The sequence below is a fragment of the Gavialis gangeticus genome, unplaced genomic scaffold, assembly GCF_001723915.1.
Source record: "Gavialis gangeticus isolate Ggan-Ray unplaced genomic scaffold, GavGan_comp1, whole genome shotgun sequence".
NCBI lineage: Eukaryota > Metazoa > Chordata > Crocodylia > Gavialidae > Gavialis > Gavialis gangeticus.
This window is the reverse complement of record NW_017728993.1, coordinates 77,977,337-77,999,920: the sequence shown is the minus strand read 5'-3', so window position 1 is coordinate 77,999,920 and position 22,584 is coordinate 77,977,337. Positions and strand designations below refer to the sequence as shown.

The 22,584-nt window shown below is 40.1% G+C and overlaps 1 protein-coding gene across 2 annotated transcripts in view; it reads left to right on the top strand.

The window, feature by feature from the left end:
• Positions 1 to 22,584, top strand: part of DENND1B (DENN domain containing 1B) — a 356,403-nt gene that overhangs the window by 187,531 nt on the left and 146,288 nt on the right. For both annotated transcript variants that reach the window (XM_019502038.1, XM_019502037.1), the window contains exons 5-7: positions 2,983 to 3,102; positions 15,278 to 15,347; positions 18,640 to 18,720. In XM_019502038.1, the coding sequence (XP_019357583.1) occupies positions 2,983 to 3,102; positions 15,278 to 15,347; positions 18,640 to 18,720 (271 nt within the window). The remainder of the gene's footprint in view (positions 1 to 2,982; positions 3,103 to 15,277; positions 15,348 to 18,639; positions 18,721 to 22,584) is intronic.

Genomic DNA, 22,584 nt, shown 5'->3' with positions numbered 1-22,584 from the left:
GGGGGGGAGCTGTCCAGGTACCCAGCAGGGCTGCTGGGAGGGAAAGGTGCCTGCCTCTCTAGTGGTGGAGGGGGTGGGGGAGCCCTTTGATTGCAGCAGGCAGTGAACTGGTGCTGTTGCTTGCAGGGGCAAGGTGGTTGGGGGCGCTGCAGGGCTGGGGGAAGCCAGGGGACTGCGGGTCAGGAGTGAGGGCACCAACAGGTTGGGGTGGGGGGCAGGGATGCTGTTCCTTGGGAGTGAGGGGCAATGGTAGGGTGGAAGACTGTGGGTTGGGAGTACAGGGCACTGGCAGTGCCAGGGGGCTGCAGGTTGGGAATGAGGGCTACCAGCATGGATGGGGGGGCAGGTCAGGAGTGAGTGGCACCAGCAGGGATGGGAGGGCTGCAGGTTGGGAGTGAGGGGCACCAGCATGGCCCAGGGTGGTGGGGTACTATGGGTTGGGAGTGAGGGGTCACTGGCAGAGCCAGGGGTCAGCAGCAGCGCTGTGGGGGCTGTGGCTTGGAAGTGAGGGGCAACAGAATGGGCAGGGCATCCTCATATCATTGTCCCCACCACAATCATATAACCTCTCCCCCGCCTCCCTGACAGGTGTCCTCATTTTTGGAACTGGAAATATGGTAATCCTACCTAGGGACACATGTGTAGACACTGAAATGTTTACTGCAGAGCTAAGTAGCCATCTCCACAGTAAATAACTTGTGTAGATGCACCCATTGTAAGTATTGTTAGACATTACAGTTTGAATATGCTAACTCTGCGGTATTTTGTTAGCAGGTGCTGTGAACAGTTGCATAATACCCACTCTGACATGCACTGCTTTGAGTTGCTGCTAGAGGGCTGGGGAGAAGGGGTGTGGCTAGGAGCTGCCAGGCTCCCCCACTTTCCAGCCTCTTTCCCTCATCTTCACCCCAGTCTCTAGGGTACAGCCTCTGGCCCCTATGGTTCACCTGTCCTCCTCTCCCATCCCTATGGCTCACCAGCTTACTACAAGCTCTCCCTAGTTATCTGCCAGTCAGGGGCATTAATCATAGAATCATAGAAGTTAGGGTTGGAAGAGACCTGGGGTAGTCATCTAGTCGGGGGGGTTTCAACCTTTTTTAACAAGTGTACCCCTTCTGTCTCAAAGTGTCAGCTCATGTACTCCTTTATAGTTTTTTCTTGTTTTTAAGGAGTGGGGAGGAGAAGCAAATTGAGGCCCCCACAGTGAGGATAGTAGTGTGGCTGGGGCTTGGGCAGGGGCAGGCACTGCACAGCTGGGGTGGAGCTTGGGACGGAGCCATGAGCAGCTCATTGGGGGGAATGAGGGGAGCAGCTCCTGCTACTGCATGCACTCTGAGAGGGCATGGGGGGGGCGTGTGTGCCCCCAGCTCTGCCTGCTGCGTGGGGCGGGCCAAGCTGTAGCTGCAGACTGTGGCCAGGGCTGCGCCGAACTCTTCCTGACCTGGGCTGCACTCTGGGTGGGCGGTGGTGGCACTGGGAGTGGGGCTACAGGAGGGGCTACAGCCACTCCAGAATTTGCTGCAGTCCCACGCCTGGCTGCCTGCATGCATGTAGCATTTAGCCACATTATTGGCTGCATCAATTCTGCATACCCCCTACGACCTTTTTAAGTACCCCTCGGGGTACGGATACCCCTGGTTGATGACTACTCATCTAGTCCAGCCCCCTGCTCAAAGCAGGACCATCCTCAACTAGATCATTCCAGCCAAAGCTTTGTCTAGCCAGGTTCTGAAAACCTCCAAGGATGGAGCTTCCACCACCTCTCTGGGTAACCTGTTCTAGTATTTTACTACCCTCTTTGTGAGAAAATTCCTCCTAATATCTAACCTAAACTAACTTTGCTGCAACTTGAGACCATTGCTCCTTGTTCTGCCTCCATTGAAAACAGTCTAGCATCACCCTCTTTCGAACCCAACTCCAGGTAGTTGAAGGCTGATATTAAGTCTCCTCTCAGTCTCCTCTTCTCTGGACTAAATAAGCCCAGTTCCCTCGGTCTTTCTTCATGAGTAATGTCCCCTGGTCCCCTCACCATTGTCTATGTAGGGGTGCTGGAAATGCTATATCCTGGGATGCTGGAGGACTGCTTCCATTTTGTTTTCACCCCACCAAATAGGCTAATGCTACTGCAATATGAGCTGCCTAACATGAGCTGGAGATCATCCTTGGCCAGAAAGGCATAACTCTGAGATGCTCAAAGCCCACTTAACTTGTCTTTTCCTGTCTTAAAACACATACACTTCTGTCTTAGAAGCCTTTAACATGTTGGAAAGGTAACAGCAGCCTATGTTTCATAGCATTTCCTGACTTTTGAATGCTTGATTTTGTAACTTCAGTGGTATTCTAACTAATGTGTGTTTGTGTGTGTGTGCGCGTGCACAAGTGCACGCGTGTACATGCCTCCTACACAGGTGAACACTACCCTTGTAGTAAAAAGTTCCATTAAGCCTTAGGAACAGTGTCTTTTTTACTCTTCTGTAAACTTATAGGTGTTAAATTAGTCATCCATTAAAGTGGAGATGAAGCTCTTACCATCAAAAGAGTTTTTTTATGGGTGCAATTTAAAACAATTTCCCAAATGAAAATAGCTCTCTTGATCAAAGGTCTTTTTTGCAGGTGAACACCATCTGTACTAGAGCTTTTTTGGGGGCCAAAAGTGGGAAAAAAAAATCACACCCCAACAAACAGCAGAACCTTTAAACACTCCAGGCTTTTGGCTTGGAATTTTAGACAGATTTCTAGATAACCTGGGCCAAGTCACTGAGTACCTTGAAGATGAGGACAAACAGTGAACTTCTTTCCAGGATGTATGAAAATATGTCACTATATTACCATTTTTCAAAGTTGATGCTGCTGTTCTGTTCTTTCCCAAGAAAAATACAGTTATCACTGCTACAGGTTAAAGTATTTGTATCATTGAGACTTTTGCATCTCACTTCAGAATATTTAATTTTGCCTTTTTCATTTTTTGTCTAATTTCTTTAGGGTGTCCCAAAACCAAGTAGGACAGCACTTCACCTTTGTGCTTACAGACATTGAAAGTAAACAAAGGTTTGGATTTTGCCGGTTGACATCAGGAGGGAAGGCCTGCCTCTGTATTTTGAGGTGAGTGAGTATAAGAAAAAGCTGGGATTTCTTACTCTGTGCAATCGTATACTTTAGATTTATATTTGTTGTGATTTAAAATGATTTGGGGCTTTTAAATGGCTTGAAATTCTTCTAATACTTAGTTATACTTGTCTACAGTTTTGTTTCCCTTTTCAGTAATAAAATTAACTATTGAGTTTTGGCAAAATAATAAACTACTTTTATGAAATTTATTTTAGCACTAAAATATTTCTGCTTAAATAACAAGAAATTTAAGAAATACAGTAATATCATGTAGCTTTTCTGGGTTGATGTGTGAAGTGGGTTCTTATAACAGCAGATGAGAAGTTGCAAAAGAAGTAGTAATACTGATTAGATACTGCTTACTGGGTGGGTTTAAGACTCCTAAGGCAATTCTAAGAATCCTAATTGCATCCTGAGACAGTTGCGCACCCATATATGTGCATATGCGTGTCACTACCAGTGGCTACAGCCATCACTGGGGGTTGGGTATCCTGAAGAATAAGGAGGGAACCAGGCAACCTGTAAAGAGGAACTGAGAAACAGGGTATCTGGAAGTTGGGCAATGTATCTAGAAAACCATTTGACCTACCAACATGTATAGGGGAGAAAGTGCAGCAGGCAGTAGAGAAGTTTACATAGAGAACATGTTTTAACTGAAAATATTTCACCTGGTCTTTACTGGGGTATTCAGAAGACTGTAATGTATTGTAATAATGTTGCTTTTTTTGGAGGCTTCAAAAATAATAAGGAAAAAGGTGTGTGTGTCTGTGTGTGCATGCATGCACGTGTGTGGGGAAGCATGAAATGATTGCTGCCTGTTTACTTTCTGCTTTGTCCAAACAAGTAATGTGAACAAGTCCACATTTTATCATAGAAATTAACTGACTTTCCCATGGAAATAATAATAATTCTTTAGTAAAATCACTTAAAAAATACACCTCTTTGGCTTTTGGGAGCATGAGGTTGGAATATACTGAGTGGTTTTCTTTCCTATACTTTTCTGTTATGTTTTGCTGAGGCTCAGTGAAAACATATGCACATGTTCCTGTTCCCTCCTTTTAAAAAAAACCCATTTTCTGTATGTGCTCCTCCCTTTGTCTGAGTTCTCTCTAATCTTTCATCAGCTATTGACACCTAAATGTTCATGCGGAAATACATAAGTGGCATTATTTTTATCTCCTTTTCAAAAAAAGAGATGGATCCAGATCCTCAGCTTGTATAAATTGACTACCTCCGCTAAGTTCAGTGGAAGTACATTGATATACATCAGCTGAGGATCTGGCCGATGGTCTGCTACTTTGCAGAAATAACTAGGAAAATGAAAAGTGACAAGCTATAATTTTTCACTAAGCCATAATAAAAACATTGCCTTTCTTACTTCTATTGTGACAATCTCAAATTTACAATGTAGTGTTAAAGATATAGCAGTACCCGTTTTTATAGAACTGTACTTCTGGACTGGTAACTCATTCATTTAAAGCTCTTGGGGGTAGGGGAAAAATACTACTTGAGTGCAAGGAAAACTTTTCCTGCTGTTTCCTGGTTTCTAGAAGATAGTGCTGTGAAAGATTTGGTATGGTATGAAATGGCTTCATCAGAATGAGTATTGCTTTTCTGTTGTTTCCTTTATACAAATGAAATGTGATGTGAAAGCAGCAGGCTGTGTAAGACAATTGTATCAAGTATTCCTTAATACTTAGAATGTATGCTTCATAAATTTGAGATTTCATTTATGTTAATAGTAGGCTGAGATTGTGCTGAAACTCTAAGAGACCAGCTTGCATCCACGATTTATTAGCAGTGACCAAATGCATTAGGATTCACAAGCAGATTTCTACTGGGATTGCATCTGGCTGTCCCTAATACATGCTTATTTAACTCAAAAAAATATATTAATGCTGTTCTTCTAAAAGGTAATAATTTTGTTTGTAAAAGTATTAAATGTTCTATTAAAGATTTCTGCCGGCGGCTTTGATAAGGATAACTTTGAGAAGGTCATGGGCAGAAGGAGCTGGGGACTACTGACTGAACTGAAAGGGTAATATCTAACTAAACACAGGAGAGCCCATGAGGGCTCAGGCCAGAAAAAAAGAAAAGAAACTTTAGAAAGTGGGCAGATCAGTGAATGGAAAATAGAAGAAAGAATATGCAACAGCCTCGTATAAATAGCATCATGTCATAGTCTAGCCAGTCTTAATCTGCTAAAGTAACCAGATTTAATCTGGTTGGTAAAGCAGTGTTATTGGGGTGCAGTTGCTAGCTGCCTGGATGATGGTGCTTGTCCTGAGGCCCTGTTTTAGCAGGGATTGAAGTTCTCTGTGGGTGACTGTCTTTTCTGGTTCATGGGTCCCTCCTTCCCATAATTCATTTTTTTCTCTGAAATTTTAATCAGGGTTGTCCTGCATTTCAGCCACAAGATCATGATGTAAATTGGAGAGTAAATAGTAGAAGAGGTACTCTCTTTGCACATACGAATGCTCATTATATAAGTTGGGGGGAATCTTTCTCGGTGTATGCATAAAAGTATAGCCAGAGTTGTCTCTAACTAGAATATTTTATCAGCGTTTATAAAATGTCTACACCTCTAAGTGTATTTTCCTTATGCTGGTACAACGAAAGATATTCCAATGCATACATGTACGGGCACATGTATGTAATTGTAAAATTCAACATCTTTCCGTTATACTAAAATGTACATTAACACAGTCTGAAATAAAAGATTGTACAGGTTCTGCTTACAACTGTCAAACCCCTGAGAACATTACAAATAGGTGAATAACCATCCACATAGTACAACCAGGAAAAAAAAGGGTTGGGTTTCCCCCCAGGAGTTCTGTGTGATTCCTTGCAGGGCTCTTTAAAACAACACGGCTGCTTTGTGGAGCTCACAATGTGGATTCCTGCTGTGTGCATAGTTTCCTCGAACTTTTCAGTTAATGTACCCTCTAATACACAAGAACAATGGGGTATCCTCTTATGAGTCAGTATGTTTTAAATAAATCTGATTGTGGCTATCTACTAGATTATTTTTCCAAATTCACTTTTCTATATGAAGGCTAAATTTGCAAATTCACAGCTGAATTAGCCTAATAATTTTAATGCTATTTTTAATTGGTACAGAAGGTGTGATTCTTCTAAATTTTGGATGCCTAAATTGTTAAACTTTCAGATATTCTGAAAATATTGTCAAAAAATCTTCCTGCTGCTGACTGGATATAAGGTTGACCTTATTCACACTGAGACATGCAAAGGGTACAATTAAAATGTTCAGCCTTAGACTTGATTAATGAAATTTTATGAGTGTAAAATTGTCACCTACATTTCCAAATGAAATACTCTAATAAGGAAGACAGGTTTATATGGTAAGCCTTTGTAGTTCTTCAAATCAAACCATGCTTGAAGCATTCTCACTCTTTCCTTTAGGCAAATCCCTTAGAAGCAGAATGTTTCAATTTTACACATTTTGTGTCAATTTTCCAGACAGAAAAGTAGCCCCTAGACATTAGACATTTAGCTACGGAAAGGCGGTTTCCTTAGTTTTATTTGATTACTAGAAGTTAGATTCCTGCTGATAGTTCAGGACTGTTAGTGGTTACCTGACTCTTTGACAGAAAACATTTCCTTTCCTTTATTTAACCTTTGACTCATGAATATAAAAGTTTTATCAGACTTATACTAGAAGCACAAGTGAGGTAGAAGTCTAGTTACTACAACAAAGCTGATGCATGACTGAATAAAAGTTTGAGCTTCTGCCTTGTGGCTCATTTGGATTAAAAGAAAATGTTTACATACACTTTTAATTAACCCTAGAAAACCTTGTACTGTTGTTTTCTTGATAGGTGATGGCCACATTTGTAGATAGAAGCCACTGTAGTTCAAAATGTAAAACATTCGTTTCCTCAGACCATATTGTAGGCTTTGTATATAGGCTTTATACATTTTATTACAGCGAAATTTATTGTAGCACCTTTTTACAGATGAAGTTATTAGGTTGCCAGATTTTCCCACATTTGTTTTTCAGAAGTTTGTAAGGTTGTTTTTTTTTTTGGTAAAGAGCACACGTAAATTTTTTTAAAGCATTTAAATAAGGTATCTAAGTTCAATTTGAGAGATACCTTAATCATTTAGGATTCTGAAGCCTGATGATTTTGATTGGCAAATAGGGTTCAGAGTGTTTTTGTAAGTCGCTTAGCTGTTTTATGAAATTTTACTTTATGGTTCCTGTAAGTTAATACGTCTAATAGAAAGGGGCTTCAATATTAATTGGATCCTTTTGACATGATTACCAAGTAATTAAATGACAAAATATGCTTAAAATAAATATATGAATGTAAACAAAGTGTGAAACTCCTTTCCTATCAACTTTTTATTTTATTCTGTTCAAAATAAAGATCTGCCTGAAAATGTTGAGTAGTTGCTAAAGCTGCTGTTGTCATTATCACTACTATTATTACTGTGTTGCAAGCTTTTTACTATCATAGTTATAGTGAAACCATTTTTAATGTTTTTTTGTTGCTGATGATATCGTCTCTGCATTACTATTTTTACAAAAACAAAAAAACTGCTATTCAAGTAAACACATAGACACTGGCATACGTTTAACTGGAGTCCATCTTTTTTACTCATCAAGATAGTTGTGTTGAAAACAGTGAAACTACCATATGTAAAGGTTGTTTTCAAAGGATTACAAGATTTGTCTAAGAGGAATAGCTGAGTAGTTGCCCTTGCTCATAAAACTTTTTTTAGATACAGTACATCAGTACAGTAGTGCTGTGTTAAAAATTTATTTAATATTACAGTATTTAGTATTTAGTATTAGTATTTACCAAAAAAAATGTAGAACCCAAATCCTGCAAACATTTACATATGTGTAACTTTGCCCACATGAGTAGTCATATTCAGAACAATGGGATTATCAATGTGAATTAAGTGTTTGCAAGCTCAGGCCCTTCTGGTAGCCCTGAAATTTCTACACAAGAGTTTTTGTTGTCCAGTGTCTAAAAAAAACCCCACATCTCAATTTACAAATAATTGTAAACACTTACTGTAAGATTGGAAGTAAAATACTTCCTCACGGCTGTTCCCTCTTCCTCCCCCTTCCCCCCCCCCCAACATACACAAATGCAGGCTTATTTTTGCAAGTTATATAGTGATATAAAGATAGATCGAGAAGAGCTGTGTGTGTAACATAATTAGCATGTGTATAAATTCACTTGTTTGTATGGAAGACAGGTTTATATCCATACATATTTGTTTATTACTCATTATATAAGAAGAAAGTGATATTACATATTAAATTTAGCATTAAAACTTAAAAATAAATATTGGCAGATCACAAAGATACAAATAAAAAATACCCCTATATGTCCAGTTGGCATCATATCAGTGTTGGCAGTGCCCTGTTCTCCAGTAAATGAAGTACAGAAATGGGCAGAAACTATGTTTAATTCATACAGTTGGAAAACGGAAAAGATTTGCTTGAAAAAAGTAGAGAAAGATGCTTTTGGTGCTTATCTTTATTTTCATTCTTTGGGTATTACTTTTATTTATTTATTTATTCAACAATGATATACCTTAAGATACACTTTACTGTTTTGGGTTTAAGTGGCATGCTTAAAACTATTTAAACATTGTTTTCCATAGGTTTAACAGTTTTTAAAATATAGTAATTATTTTTCAAACTTCGGACTGGATGGAAATGTTTTTATAATATGGCATTTTAAAGCATTATACCTGACTCCTAAAACTTTTATTTCCTTTATATGATTTTGATTTAATAATCTGATGTTTTGGTAGATGTGGGAGTATAAAATCAGTGGGGGTTTTTCTTGCATGAAGAAACCTTGTTGAACTGGCAGTCCTTTTTGTATGCCTTTCTATAAGGAGGGAAAGCCTCCCTTAGCTCTCTGTTAAGGATCACTAGTTTCAAAACATTGATTTGACCTTTCTGTACATAATTTTAATTTACATTCAAATGTTGTTTTTACAATAAGTGTAGAGCTAAGTTCTTAGACTTTGAGAGATAAATACTCATATTTTGAGTGATTGAAACATGATTACTTGTGTTTTATAATATGTTATTGATCATGAAAAATAGAGGATCAGTAGTTAAAGGACATATTTTAGACCTTTCTACTGCAAAGAGAAGGATTACTATGCTACTCCTGAAATGTTGCTGGATGGCACAACACAGGGGCATTGATATGTATAGTCTGAACTAATCACAGCTGACCTGTATGCAAAATAATTTTGTCTAAATTGCGTGCTAGTTTGGAGATGTTTGAAATGATGCTCCAGTCTGTATCACTATACTAGGCTAGCAAAGTCATTTTTAATTTGTTCTTCAGTGTTAGAAAAGTATTGCTTGGGGATTTGCTGTTAAGCTCCCTTCACTTCTCTCTTTCCTTTTTTTTCTCCCCTCCCTCCACATATCTATGTTACATCTCTGTCACCCATTAAACTGTGCTAACATGTTCCCAGAAGGTAACAGAGCGGGAAATCTAACAGGGAGAAACTTCTAGCAGGGTCAGTCACTTTGTGAGATTTCTTATTCAGTCCTATTCCCCACAACATGTAGCAATCATACCTGTAGCACTGAGTGCCTTTCCTGAAGTGGACTATAAATTTATTTTTCATAGTAATGAAAAGCAAAGGCTGCAATTGAGGTATGTTATGAAATATTATTTTAAACTCTAAATAATACCTGATGGCATAAAGTTGTGTTAGATCACTAAAAGATGAGCTTTAATGTGATTAACGGATGGCACAATATCCAGCAAACCTTTTTAAATAAGGTCAAAAATATCTCTCTAGCAGCTTTCAAGAAGCAGGCTAATTCAGCCTAATTTCTGTTGACTTGAGGATTCCCTGCAGGAGTATAAAGCCTCTAGCAACTTTTTTTTTAAAAAAGCTGCTTCAGTCTGAGCTTCTTCTGAAGCCATCAAGGTTTGTGGAGATCACTTTCTTTTTTAGAAAAAAGCAGTATTTTTATCCTTTTTGTATTGTTCTGGAACAATTTTTTCAATGAGGCATACCCTACATCTCTGAAAAGCATCATTTAAAATGTTTTGACCCATTTGGAAAGAAAATTAGTGTCTCTGTTAGCTGGGTACATGACTTTATCTGGAGTACATGTAGATGATTTCCTCAAAACTGTTTCAGAATAAAATTTCCTGAAGACTCTTTGGCTGCAATGAGCTGTTTTGACTACAGTGAAATAACAAAAGATTTTAACGTTGTGCCTTCTGTTTTCATAAGCATACTGTCATACAACAAATAGTATGGCCAAATAGTTCCAAATTTTGACTTTTTAAAGATGCAGTATATATATACCCATCAGAGATTGAATTATTGTTAAAAAAAAACCTGACTTTACAGTCTAGTCCAGTTTTTTAAAAAATTGTGCAAATTTTAAAGCCTTGACTTTGCTGACTTTGGCATATGTCAGAGTTGAACTTTGGCACCCACACTTTAAAGTTCTTTGAATGAGAGAGTTTACAAAATAATGTTTACTTTTGCATCCTATGGCTGTGAACAGGTGTTTGCAGGACCTGGCTCAGGCTTAGGTGGTTTACTTTATGTCCAGGGACTGGTAGATCTGGAAGGAGATGGGTCTGCAGGGGAGGCTACCTGGTTTGGAGGCAGGGGGGACTAGTCAGGGGCTGCTGAAATATCCTGGTTGGGTGGGGATAGGGAGGAACAGCTGAGTCTCGAGGCTGTGGAGAGTAACTGGGCTTTCCCAACCCTAGAGCTGTGCTGGGAAGATGTGTGTGAGTTTATTAGAACTGGTTAACCCATGCTGATCTGGACTAGGGACAGACATTACACATAAACTGGTTTAAGTGATGAGAAACTTGTTTAAACCTGTAACAGAGCAGATGTTCAGTGCACATCAACCAGCTTGAAAATAGCTGAAAAAGGTTTAAGATAAACCTGGTTGAATGTAGTATCAGACTTAAGTGATTTGGGTCAAAGCAATTTTTGCAATGTTTGTCCTAGACCTCTTCCTGGTTTAAGTTAAATCAGAGTCTTCCAACATCCCTGTTGCTTTGCAGCTCTGAGTGGGGCTCTGCTCCAGCCCAGGAGAGCTGGCTCCTCCCCTTTGCTCCCTGGCTGTAGCTGTGGCAGAGAGTGCAGGGCATCTGCCTGGCTTACTCCTGCTCCTGCCCCCCCCCCCCCGCCACTCCCTGTTCAAGCAGGGATTTCCCCCTCTCTTCTGCCTTACACAGATGCCTCTCAGCATTAGCTAACATACTGGTGGCCTGGGATCTGGTGGCCGTCTAGAAACTCACCAGGGGGGACCAGCAGAAAATAGGTGAAGCTATGTTCCCTTGGGCACCACCTAGGATAACAAGGAATAATGGCCACAAACTGATTGAGAGTAGGTTCAGGCTTGATATCAGGAGGCACTACTTTACGGTTAGGGCTGCCAGGCTCTGGAATGGGCTCCCAAGGGAGGTGGTGTTCTCCCCTACCTTGGGGGTCTTCAAGAGGAGGTTGGATAGATATCTGGCTGGGATATTATGATCCCAGCATGTGTTCCTGTCCAGGGCAGGGGGTTGGACTTGATGATCTGTTCAGGTCCCTTCCGACTCTAGAAACTGTGAAACTATACCACATGCTGGCTACAGTCTGTGCTATGGGAGACTGGACAAAGGGAGACAGGGCAGTGCTGGCTATGGGCTTTTTGTAGCTAATCAAGAGGTAACTGGTAATGTCCCTCTGTTCCTTCCTTGGAAAAAGTTGTTTAAGAAGAACTTGAGCTAATGAGAGAGGTTGTTGTTAGCATTTGTCAGCTCATCAAACAAAACAACTCCCTGTGTAACTCCCTGCTGTGTAACTCAATTGCTGTGTTATCAAGAGCAAGGGAGGAAGGGGGCCCCTCCCTAATCGGAACATCTTGCCGGGGCCTGGCCACGCCCCCCCTCAATTCAGCACTCTGGAAAGGAAGGGAGGGCTGCTCTAATGCCCCCTGGCTTCTAGCCTGAGCCACTGCAGGCATGTGCCTGCATTTCTTCTGTCCAGAGGGGATGTCTGTTTGGTTACAAGCTGGTTTAGCCTAGCCAGGTTTGACTAACGTACAAATATTTAATCAATTCAGGCTCAGGCTTTTTGAGTGTGCGTCCCTAGCCCTAAAGTTAGTTCTTGTCTAAGAAGAACAAGAACTTAGTTGATCTAAAGTTAATTCTTGTCTAGTTCAGGGTGACCTAAGCCCTGTGATCACTTGTGCACACAGCCATTTAGCTCTCCCTAAGCTTAGTTAGGGAAATCCAAACATAACGCTTGTACACACTCTAAGCTTATGAAACTTTTCCAATTAATGAACCACTTTTTGGAAATTGTTTCATAAAAGTTAGATTTGCAAAATACAACAATTAAAATTAGATGATATGTATGTAGTATTTCTGGGATAGATAAATTGAACACCACACTTCTTTTACACATAACTTTATTTTGCAGTAAGTGTTGAATTGGTTGTTCTTTTTGTCCTCCTTGGAGCCTAAAGATTAATGGCTTTCTTTTTCCAGTATTGTTGGCAAAAAAATTTTCCTCAGCTTGTTGCAGTCTTCTCATCCCCTCCACAGCCACTTTTTTCCACCCCAAAGATGGCTGTAAAATATCGTTACTTGCCTTTTATAAAGGAAAAAAAGGGCTATATATTACCTGTGCTATGAATTATGCCTGATCATCTTGTATAAGTTTAGGTATGGGTGCTCTATGTGTTCCTTTGTTTTCCTCCTCTGATTTGGTTCATTTCTCCATCCAACTCATTTGACATGGAATGACTGTCTCTTTCTAATTCTCAAAGAAAATGTCTTTAATTTACTCCTTCGTAAGTGTTTCTTATGCCCTTCTATGGAAGTAAATATGAAGTTATATTTAAATAAATGAAAAATTTTATATGTTTTTCCTCCTCTCTTTGGCATAGAGTATGTCCTTTCTTCTCTGCATCTGCTACAGTTGAAAGTCCACCAAGCAGAAGTTTTTTAGACTTACCTTATAGAGCTGCAAATGCGTCAGAGCAACATATTATTTATTCAGCGGGATAATAACCTATTTCTTGGAGTTCTGTTACTATTTAACAGTATGCTGTGTAGGCAGTAACATCAGATGCCATTTCATTTCTTTCATACACTGCTATTATTATTTTTAATGAAGTGTTCTATAAGGTAGTAGAAAATAGATCAGAAGACAAAGTTTGATATTTTAACATTTGTATTAGGTCATACCCGAATGAACTAAGACTGTTTCTTATGAACTAAAAATGTTTCAGTTAGGCTTGAAAGAACAGCAGCAAGAGGAGGAATTTCTTTAAGAGCCAACAGTGAAGCTGCTATAAGAATAGCAAACTGAAATTAATTTGTTATGTAAACAATCACTGTGTTCCTCACTAAAATAATAAATTAAGTTTCTCTTAGAGAAAAGAGCAAGAGTTAGAACTGGTGACTCTTCCTGCGGCTTGTCTAGCTGTCTCTTCCTTGGCTTTAGCAACTAAGCTGTTATCCAAAAAATGTAACCATTCCACAAATTGGACAAGACTGAGACTTAGCTTCTATACACCATGGAAGGTCTCTCTTAACAAGATTCCCTCTCCCATCAGAAAAAAAAACATTTAGGAAAAGACTGCATCTGGAAGTTTCCATTAGCAATTGAGAAGCAGCTATTATAACAATCTCTGACACTTATACTTCGCTTATAAATCACAACTGGAACCAAGATGTGCTTTGGATCATTAAAAATATGCTATGAAATGCTACATTAATAGCATTCTGTACAATGTAGATTGTGGTCTTAGATGTGATAAAAGCACATACAGTTATTTCATTAGTAAAATTATAATGCAAACTAAAAATAATTCCTTCCAAAAATATTTTAAACTGCTGTGTAATTTATGGTATGGTAGAATTCATTTTTGTGTACTGTTGTATTTGTGATAAAACACTGGTAGAAGAAAAATGGCAAGTGGAAGTTGATAAGTATGTCATTTATTACCTTGGTATTGTTTAAGAACTCTTTTAAGATTTATTAAATATAAAACATGCTTGAAACATGATGTATTCTTTTATTTTAAAAGCATCAGTGTCCATCATTAGGAGTATTGGAGAGAGCCCATTTCTGCAAAAGTAGGAGTAAAATGCAGCAGCAGTGGGGGAGGAGGGAGGAGAACAGAGACAGCAAGGCAGTGGGCCAAGTGGCTGCAGGGTGAACAGAGTTTTATCAGCACAGTCCTCACTTGCCCTCTTGCTGCTGAGGGCCATGTCCAGCGGGCCCCAAATTCTGTGTTAGGCCATGCTCCCAACTTCCTGTAGTCCAGTGAGCCAGATGGAATGGGTCCATGGGCCGGATCCATCCTGTGAGCTGCATGTTTGACATGCCTCCCCTATAAAGTGTACATTTGATGCAAATCTTTTTGTTTTTTACAACAAAAAAAATTAGTTTATGGTTTTCAAATGCATAAACTCATAAATGCATATTAAATGCAATTTAAGTCCATTTAGCACCACTTAAATGCTTCACAGCACTATATTATTTATTGCAGGGATAATAACCTTTTTTCTTAGACTTCTACCATTTAGCAGTATGCTGTGTAGGCAGTAACATCAGATGCTATTTCATTCCTGTTGTACAATGCTATTATTGTTTTTAATAAATTGCTCCATAAGTTAGTGGAAGATAGATTAGAAGATAAAATTTGATATTTTATCATAAATATTAGGTGCTTAATGCTCTCAGTTTAAAATGTTTTAAAAATCTTGTTGTTTTATGAGGTTATTCTTCACTTACATGGACCTTTCTGTTGCTTTCTGTCTTACATGACATTTTTTACATGACACGACATACCTATTGCATTTTTCCTATCAAGTGCTAAAACAGCCGTTTATAATAAATATAGCTGAATTAAACATTTTGCAAACATAGGGATATTTAATAGTTACAATTTTAAGAAATGCAATTATGTCAGTCTGGCAATTATGTACTCTAGAGCTTAATATTCTCGATATGTATTTAAATGCAGGCATAAATAAAATGTATCAGTAAGCATTTTCTTGGGATGGGTATGCTGGAAGTGCGAGTAGTTAATCTGTGGTAAGCACTATATGTGCAGTGGAAAAAAGGCACTCATTTACTTATTATATTTAATCAATAAATATATTTTATTTTATTTTAGTTACCTGCCATGGTTTGAGGTATACTACAAGCTGTTAAATACTCTGGCAGATTATTTGGATAAAGAACAGGTAATTTTAGATGTTTGCTTGCTTTGACTAAGAAGAATGTTTTTAATTCTTGCAAAACTGTCTTTTTATTGTCTTCATGTTTAAATAATACATGTAATTTGCAGAAGAAAAAAAATCTTTGTAATTTTATAATTTTGTCAAGTGGTCAGCAAATTTGACATTTATCCCAGTGGAATTAAAAAGAAGGGGGGAGGGGAGGATTGGGTTATATTTCCTCCACTATCTCTTGAATGTCATGTATTAATTTTCAAAAGCTGCTGAGAATACACTGCTGCAAAGTGACATAGTCCTTGTATAAACAAATCCTCAGTTAAATATGAACAGTGTCGCATCACTGGAGAACTATATGACATCTTATTTGTTAACCAGATAGTTCCAGAGATTTAGGGTTATCTGATCCATGCACTTTTTTCTGAACTGCATTAGATTTGATGTACTATTTAGACCTTCATACTAACTAAAAACTGCTTTTCATAATACTGTCATCTCGACTAGAAGGGGAAAATTGCTTGCAGTGTTCAGGGAAGACCATGGTAGTTTAGTTTGCATATTCATAAGCAATTAGATATATCCCAGGATTATGCAGGAGAAGCAGTATTGGCATCTGTCTTTATTAAGAGCATTAAAGCTCTATCTTCTTGTTTGAAGTATGTTGGTGTTCTAGATACTTATTTTAAAAGAGGAAAAAAGGATCAGTAGTTAACCATATGCTGTAAGGCTTCTGTAACTTGGCATTTCAAGAAGTTATGAACTACTGTAATAGGAAAAACATATAAGCATAAATAAGCTGAGGAAAGTAATTTACAATATTTTATCAGTGTTATAAAGTTATAATAAAACACAGTAGTGGAGTTGGGCAACTTAAAACAATATAAGGTACATTGAAGTCTTATTTCAAGATAGAACAGTCAAATATTTTAAACTTTGTTTTATTTTAGTCCTATACAGTTCACTGTAAATAGCAAGGGTTTTTGGGGGCTTACACAGGGCACTGGCTGTTTTTACCTTTTTCTCTTTCTGAGTGCTCCTTCACACTAACAAATAAATTCCTTTTTTTTAAATAGCCAACAAAGCTGCAACTTTATAGTAGTATAAATCAAGAAGTCTGAATCTTAATGAGGCTGAAGTTCTAGCATTGTAAGAAGGGGAAGTATTTTGTTTAGTGTACTATCTAGTCTTCTGTCTCTGAAGTAGTACTGTGCTTGTATAAGTTACACCAGTTTAGCTGTATCTGTCCATTTCCATCCTAGAGTAGTCATTTCTTAAATTCTACCAGGCTGTTACTTGCTCCCTGCCACTGTATTGACAAAGTGCTGTAATATAGCCCTTACCATCACAGCGCATCTATGTGTCTGTCTGTTCTGTAATCCTAGTGTATTATATATTAGTGTATAAATCCAACATTTAACTGCATTGAGAGATGTGAAAGTCTTCACATACCTGTTACCCTGATATAATTATCAGGGAGCTTGTGATTCACTTACCCAGTCAAAGATAGTGCCATATTTACCCAAATCTAAGATGAGGTTTCCCATCCTCCCAATCAGCTTGGGAGGTTATGGGGAGCGGGAACTGCCCCATCTTGGATTCACATACTGACCCAGGGTAGATGGTGGCTTAGTTCCAGCTTTGGCCCTGGGCTCAGAGCTTGAAGCCTGAGTTGAGCCACCACCTTCCCTGGGCCAGAGCAACTTGTTTGGTGAGGGAGGAGCACACAGCCAGGAGAAGTGTGCAGGAGACCACAGCCTGTTCCCCCACCCCTTGCCCCCTGTGCCTATGCCAGCTTACATTTTTCGCCAGCTCTGGTCCCTCCAGCCCCAACCCAGCCCAGTATGGCTGGGAGCTTCTGCTGCTTCTCCCTGGCTAGGCCACGGCTCTACTGCTGTTGAGTGCTCTGGAGCATAGAGCTGCAGCAGAAGGGAAGGGAGGGGGTGTTTGCCATAAGTGGGGTAAGCAGGGGGTGGGAGGCAGGCTGCAGAAGGGCAAGGGGTAGAAGATAGACTGCAGGAGAGAACAGGCATATGAGAGGCAGGGAGTTGCAGGGCCCGGCAGAAACATGGAGGGTAAGGCTCAGAGGGCAGGCACAAACACAAAGGGCAGGAGGTATGTGGTGGGGGACACATGGCAGGTAGCAGGCACAGTGGGGGAAAGGGGTAGGGGCAGAAGGGATGGGGTGGGTGGAGGTGGGGGTGAATTTAAGACAACCTTCCACTAAGATTCTGTACATGGAAAATTAGAACTAATTTTAATAAATTAGTTCTAATTTTCTATGTGTAGAATCTAACTGTTGGAGGTATAGTCTCTGGAGACATCTTGGATTTGGGTAACTATGGTATCTGAATTAGGACCTAAACCAAAAGCTGTGTTGACTAATTCAAGATCCCAGTAAATCTACCCAAGCTTTCACAGCAAGGTGTCAGCTAGTTTGTAGGAATGCTGAATACATGGAGCTACTGATATTTAACTCTTTCTCCATGCAAAACTGATCATCTTTGGTCAAATTACTTTAAAAATATTTCAAGATATTGTGCTTTTCCCAGTCAAATAAGACCATTTTTTAATTTCAGAACATCCTTGTAGGTACAGTTCTGTTTCTGAAACCAGGTCATGGCACCATGATCAGATCCTGTAACAACAGAGACATTTGAGTTGGATGTACAGCTTTATTCACCTGGCATTCGCATCTATCACAGTATTTGGTCATGGTAGTATCAAAGCATTCTGGGGAATTAGGAGGAGCCATAGCCTAGCAGTTCAGTGAGGTTTAGAGTCCCCAAAGAATATGCACATACTGTGCCACCCAACAACATTTGTGGAAATGCATTTTGTGGTAGCCCTGCTGCACATAGAGACGAGATGAAGGAGCATCCAGACAACTCAAGAACACAGGTATGAATAGGGAATCTTGCCTGTGAGAGACAGAATAGCCCCGTTTCAGAGAGACAATATTATGCCAGCTTAGGTCAGTAGCTTTGTTCTATGCTCTACTAAACTACTACTAATATGGCTCAGCAGCCTTATTAATGCCGTTTTACAGAGGTTTGAGTAACATTGTTAAACTACAAGCATAACACGGGGAATGTAGACAAAGAACATGAATGTGAAACAACTGTTTTTAGAACTTGCAAAATGTGTGTGTTCTGTAGGCATAAAGGTAGAGTGGGTCTATGCCTTAACATTTATCTGCTGTGTTATAATATATAGTTATCTGTGTGATTAAGTGTAAAATCATTATTAAAATTAATTTATGTTATTTGTATATGATGAAGTACTTTTTTAATATTTCCCATAGGAAAATGATTTAAATGATTTGTTAAAATCATTATATAACCACGCTGTGCCAAGTGCAAATACTCCTGTCAGTTTAAATGTGGTAAGTAGCATGTATAACATCTCTCTACCATAAAGCTTTTTAGCAGTTGTTGTGGTCAGTAAACCCAGGCAGAACCTAGGCTTTTGTACTTGGTTATAAATGTCTGGTTCTTTTGCTGCTGCTTTTTAAATGGCTTGCAATAACTTATTTACTAATAACTATGTAGAAATTGTGTGTGTGGATATTGCACTGTTGCTAGCTTAGAACCCTAATTCTAAACTAGCAGAAATTGAGATTTGCTGTCTGGGTGAGAGATAAATACCATAGTATCTGGCAATATTGCTTTCTCTCTATTGCAGTGCTAGCTGCTTAAGTTGAGTAACATGAGTAGCTCCTGGTGTTGATCAGGAGTACCTGTTCGTGCCCTGAGTATGAAGAGGTACAGAATTTTACATGAACAAGTCTACGCTTGGTCTCTCTCGTCTGCCAGTGCTCTTTCGCCTCTTGTGCAAGAAAGAAGTACAGGAGTAGCTTTGCTGCTTTGTTTCAGGATTTCATCAGGTGCTGACCAATGAGCAAGTCCCTAACCACATTACTTTTGTGCATGCTGGATTTTCTTTCCATGATGCAGGGTTGAGTCCTGAACATGTGGCAAAATATGGCTTGCACAAGAAAATCAAAATGTTAAATATATCCCGTATTGTTAGCAGTGAATTTGTTTATCAGATGCAACAAACACCCTGAGGTTACCTTTCATGGTTAATATACTTTCTGAATGAATATGAGTTTTTCAACAAAAATTAAATATATGCATGTTAGCTAGGAAGGCCAAGGATTATGTCAAATATGAGAAGGTTAATATATGAATACATTTCTCAATTCTTTTGGTAAAATTATTGCAAAATAATATTTCAGCATATAATACATGGTATTTCAGATGTGTATTAGTACTGTAATGTGGAGTAATATTTTCAAGTAGTCTGACTCAAGTCATGAATGACCCTTAAAATGATTAGAATCTAGTAGTTTGGCTTTATCTAGATTCTCAATCTTATGTGTGTGTGGGGGGGGGGGGTTTCCCCTCCTTTTCTGATTATACCACTCCATACTTGAAGTTAAACAAATTCTGGTTTGCTGTAGCCTGCATAAACATGTATTCTTTGCTTGCTTTTCTGGCTTTGCAGCAGCTAACTCAGATAGTGTTGTTAGAGCTGAGCACCTTTCTGCTCACATGTGTGGTACTGGCACACGTGAAACAAAGTGATCACAAATCCATGGTGGTTTTGCTGCTTGCAAATAATTGTTTCCCTAGTGAAATATCATAATTAGCAGGACAGAAACAGTAAAAAGTGGGTATGCGCAAGTTACATACGCTCATAGTGTTTAAGGCCACAAGGGACCATTAGATTATACAGCCTGACTTTTCTCTATATCACTGGCCATTAATTTTAACCCATTTACCCTGTTTTGAGCCCCATTACTTAATGTGGTTTAACCTTTTAAGGCATATCTTCCAGAAAGGTATCTAGCATTGATTTGGAGACGTAAGATGAAGATTCCACTATTTCCCTTGGTAGTTTGTTCCAGTGATTAATCACTGCTAAAAAGTTGTCCCTGGTTTCTAATTTGAATTTGAATAATTTCAGCTTCTAGCCATTGGTCCTGGTTATGCCATTTCCACTAGGTAAAGAGTGCTGGTATATTCTTTCTTTGAAGATACTAATACACTGTATTCAAGTCACTTCTCCAATCTTTTTTTTGATAAGCTAAACAGATGGAGTTCTTTAGGTCTCTCATTGTGAAGCACTTTTTCCAATTCATGAATATTTTTTGTGGCCATGGTACTTCTTTCCCCCTTCTACACTCCCATTTTTTTTTAGCATCTTCAAAATAACAATTTTATTTATTTTTCAGCAATCACCTGTAAGTGGAACATTGCTGAAATAAAATACTAGTTAATACTTTTGCAAGAGTAGTATTACAGGAGTATTCTTAACTAAAAAGTCCTAGCCAAAATCGGCATGGGACCGTTGTATTAAGTGGCAAGAATATTCCTTAATACTTCTACCACTAGACCCATGCCTTCACTCTAGCTTCTTGGAGTATCTTCTCTTTCTACCTTGCCTGTCACGCTTTGGTGTTATTTATAAGGTTTTAGGAGGCTGCCCCAGGGGCCCCAGAGCAAGCCGAGTCTAGCTCTGCCTTGTCCTTTGGACACTATGCTAGGGTTCGCATGGCCCTGTTCGTGCCTCAGGGCACCAGTTGCCCAATGGACTATTTGTGGCCTCCTTCTGCCCCTGTAGCCATGTCCATACCTTGCAGGTGTTCCTTTAAGTTGTCCACCGAGCCCTCTGTCCCACCCATCAGATGCTCCAGTCAGCCTGCTATGGTCCTTGTCCTGGCAAGGCTCTTCCTTTCTCTGGGCCCACCCCAGTTTAGCTTGCACTCCTTTCAGTCCATGCAGCTGAAACCTGGTATGGTTTCCATCCCACTGCTATGGCCTTAATCCTCCAGGCTTTGGCCTGGTTCCCCACAGTTGATGCCAGGCCAGGTCCCTGACTCCAGGGTCATTGACTCCAGGCCAGGCTTCTTAGGCTTACTCCCAGCCCTCCTCTGGGTCCTGAACCCTGGGCCAGATTGCTTTCAGTGCTGCAGCCCTCAACCCACTAGGTCCCTGACCCCAGGATAGGCTGCCTGGCACTGGCTTTAGCTCTCCCAGCTTCAGGGTAATTCATTACACTAGCCTCAGCCCTGTGGGTCCCTGACCCCTTGGCTAGGCCACTTCTGTTGGCCTTGACTCTCCCAGCCTTGGCCTACACCAGCCCACAGCCATCTGGGTTCCTGACCCCAGGCTGCCTAACAGTGAATGCCCCACCCATCACCCCCCTGTGGCCTCCACACCTTCCCTGTAGCCACAGCCTAATCCTCCAGTTAGCTTAATCAGAATATAAACACAAGCAAAACGGTTGTACAACAGAAATCCTTCCAACACTGGGTCATTACTTTCCTGAAAGCTCTGAGTCCCCCTTAGTTCTTTCCTTGCAGTCTTCTGAGACAGCCCGGGTATCAGCCAGTCAATTCTTGCAGCCATCTCCTTCAGGAGCTCCTCTACCTGCTGCCTGCAGGGCCAGACTGACTGTCGGGTTTCAGGCACTGGGTTTATGTGCCTCCAGAACCCTTACCTGTCGGATGGTTCTCCAGCCATTCACATGAGGTTCCATTTTGGCCTGGTGACCAGGCTTCCCTTCTCCGCTGGCTTAGCTCAACTGCGTACAGTGCTTCTGGGCTGCAAACATTTCTGCCCCCTTAGCTGCTTAGTGTAGGGCAGCTAGCTCCTGGATAATAACACTCCAGGGGCAGCTCCTATCCCTATTTTATCTGGCCTGCTTTTTCTCCAGCAGTTTGCCTTTGCCCAGCTGATGGACCCTTGCAGCAAGCTTGGTCTGCCAATGTCTCTCCTTAAAGTAACAGGAGTACTAGAAAGTAGGGGTGGGTGAAGTGGGCCCTATTCAATTCAGATTCGGATTCGACCCGAGTCGGGGACACTGATTTGATTCGTTGATTTGGATCGCTGCCCTTGATTCAATTTGGCTGAACCCAAATCTGAAGATTCGATGCTGATTCGGAGAATCAGTATTTCAGACATAGACACAGCTTTAAATGTCTGTTCTACATACCTTGAGGTACCAGCGCGGCTTGTGAACACTGTTATGCTGGAAAAACTTGCAGTCCACTTCTGGGTCTGCCAGGGAGCATGGGTGGGGGGGGATGCTTCTGTGGGATGCTCCATGCGCCCCAGCATCGCAGTAGTCACGAGCCGCCTGCTACCTAGAGATATGTAGACAAAACATTTAAAGCTGTGTCTATATGCAAATCGCCAAATCTTTCCAAATCTCTCCAAATTGATTTGGAGGTTTCTGTTTC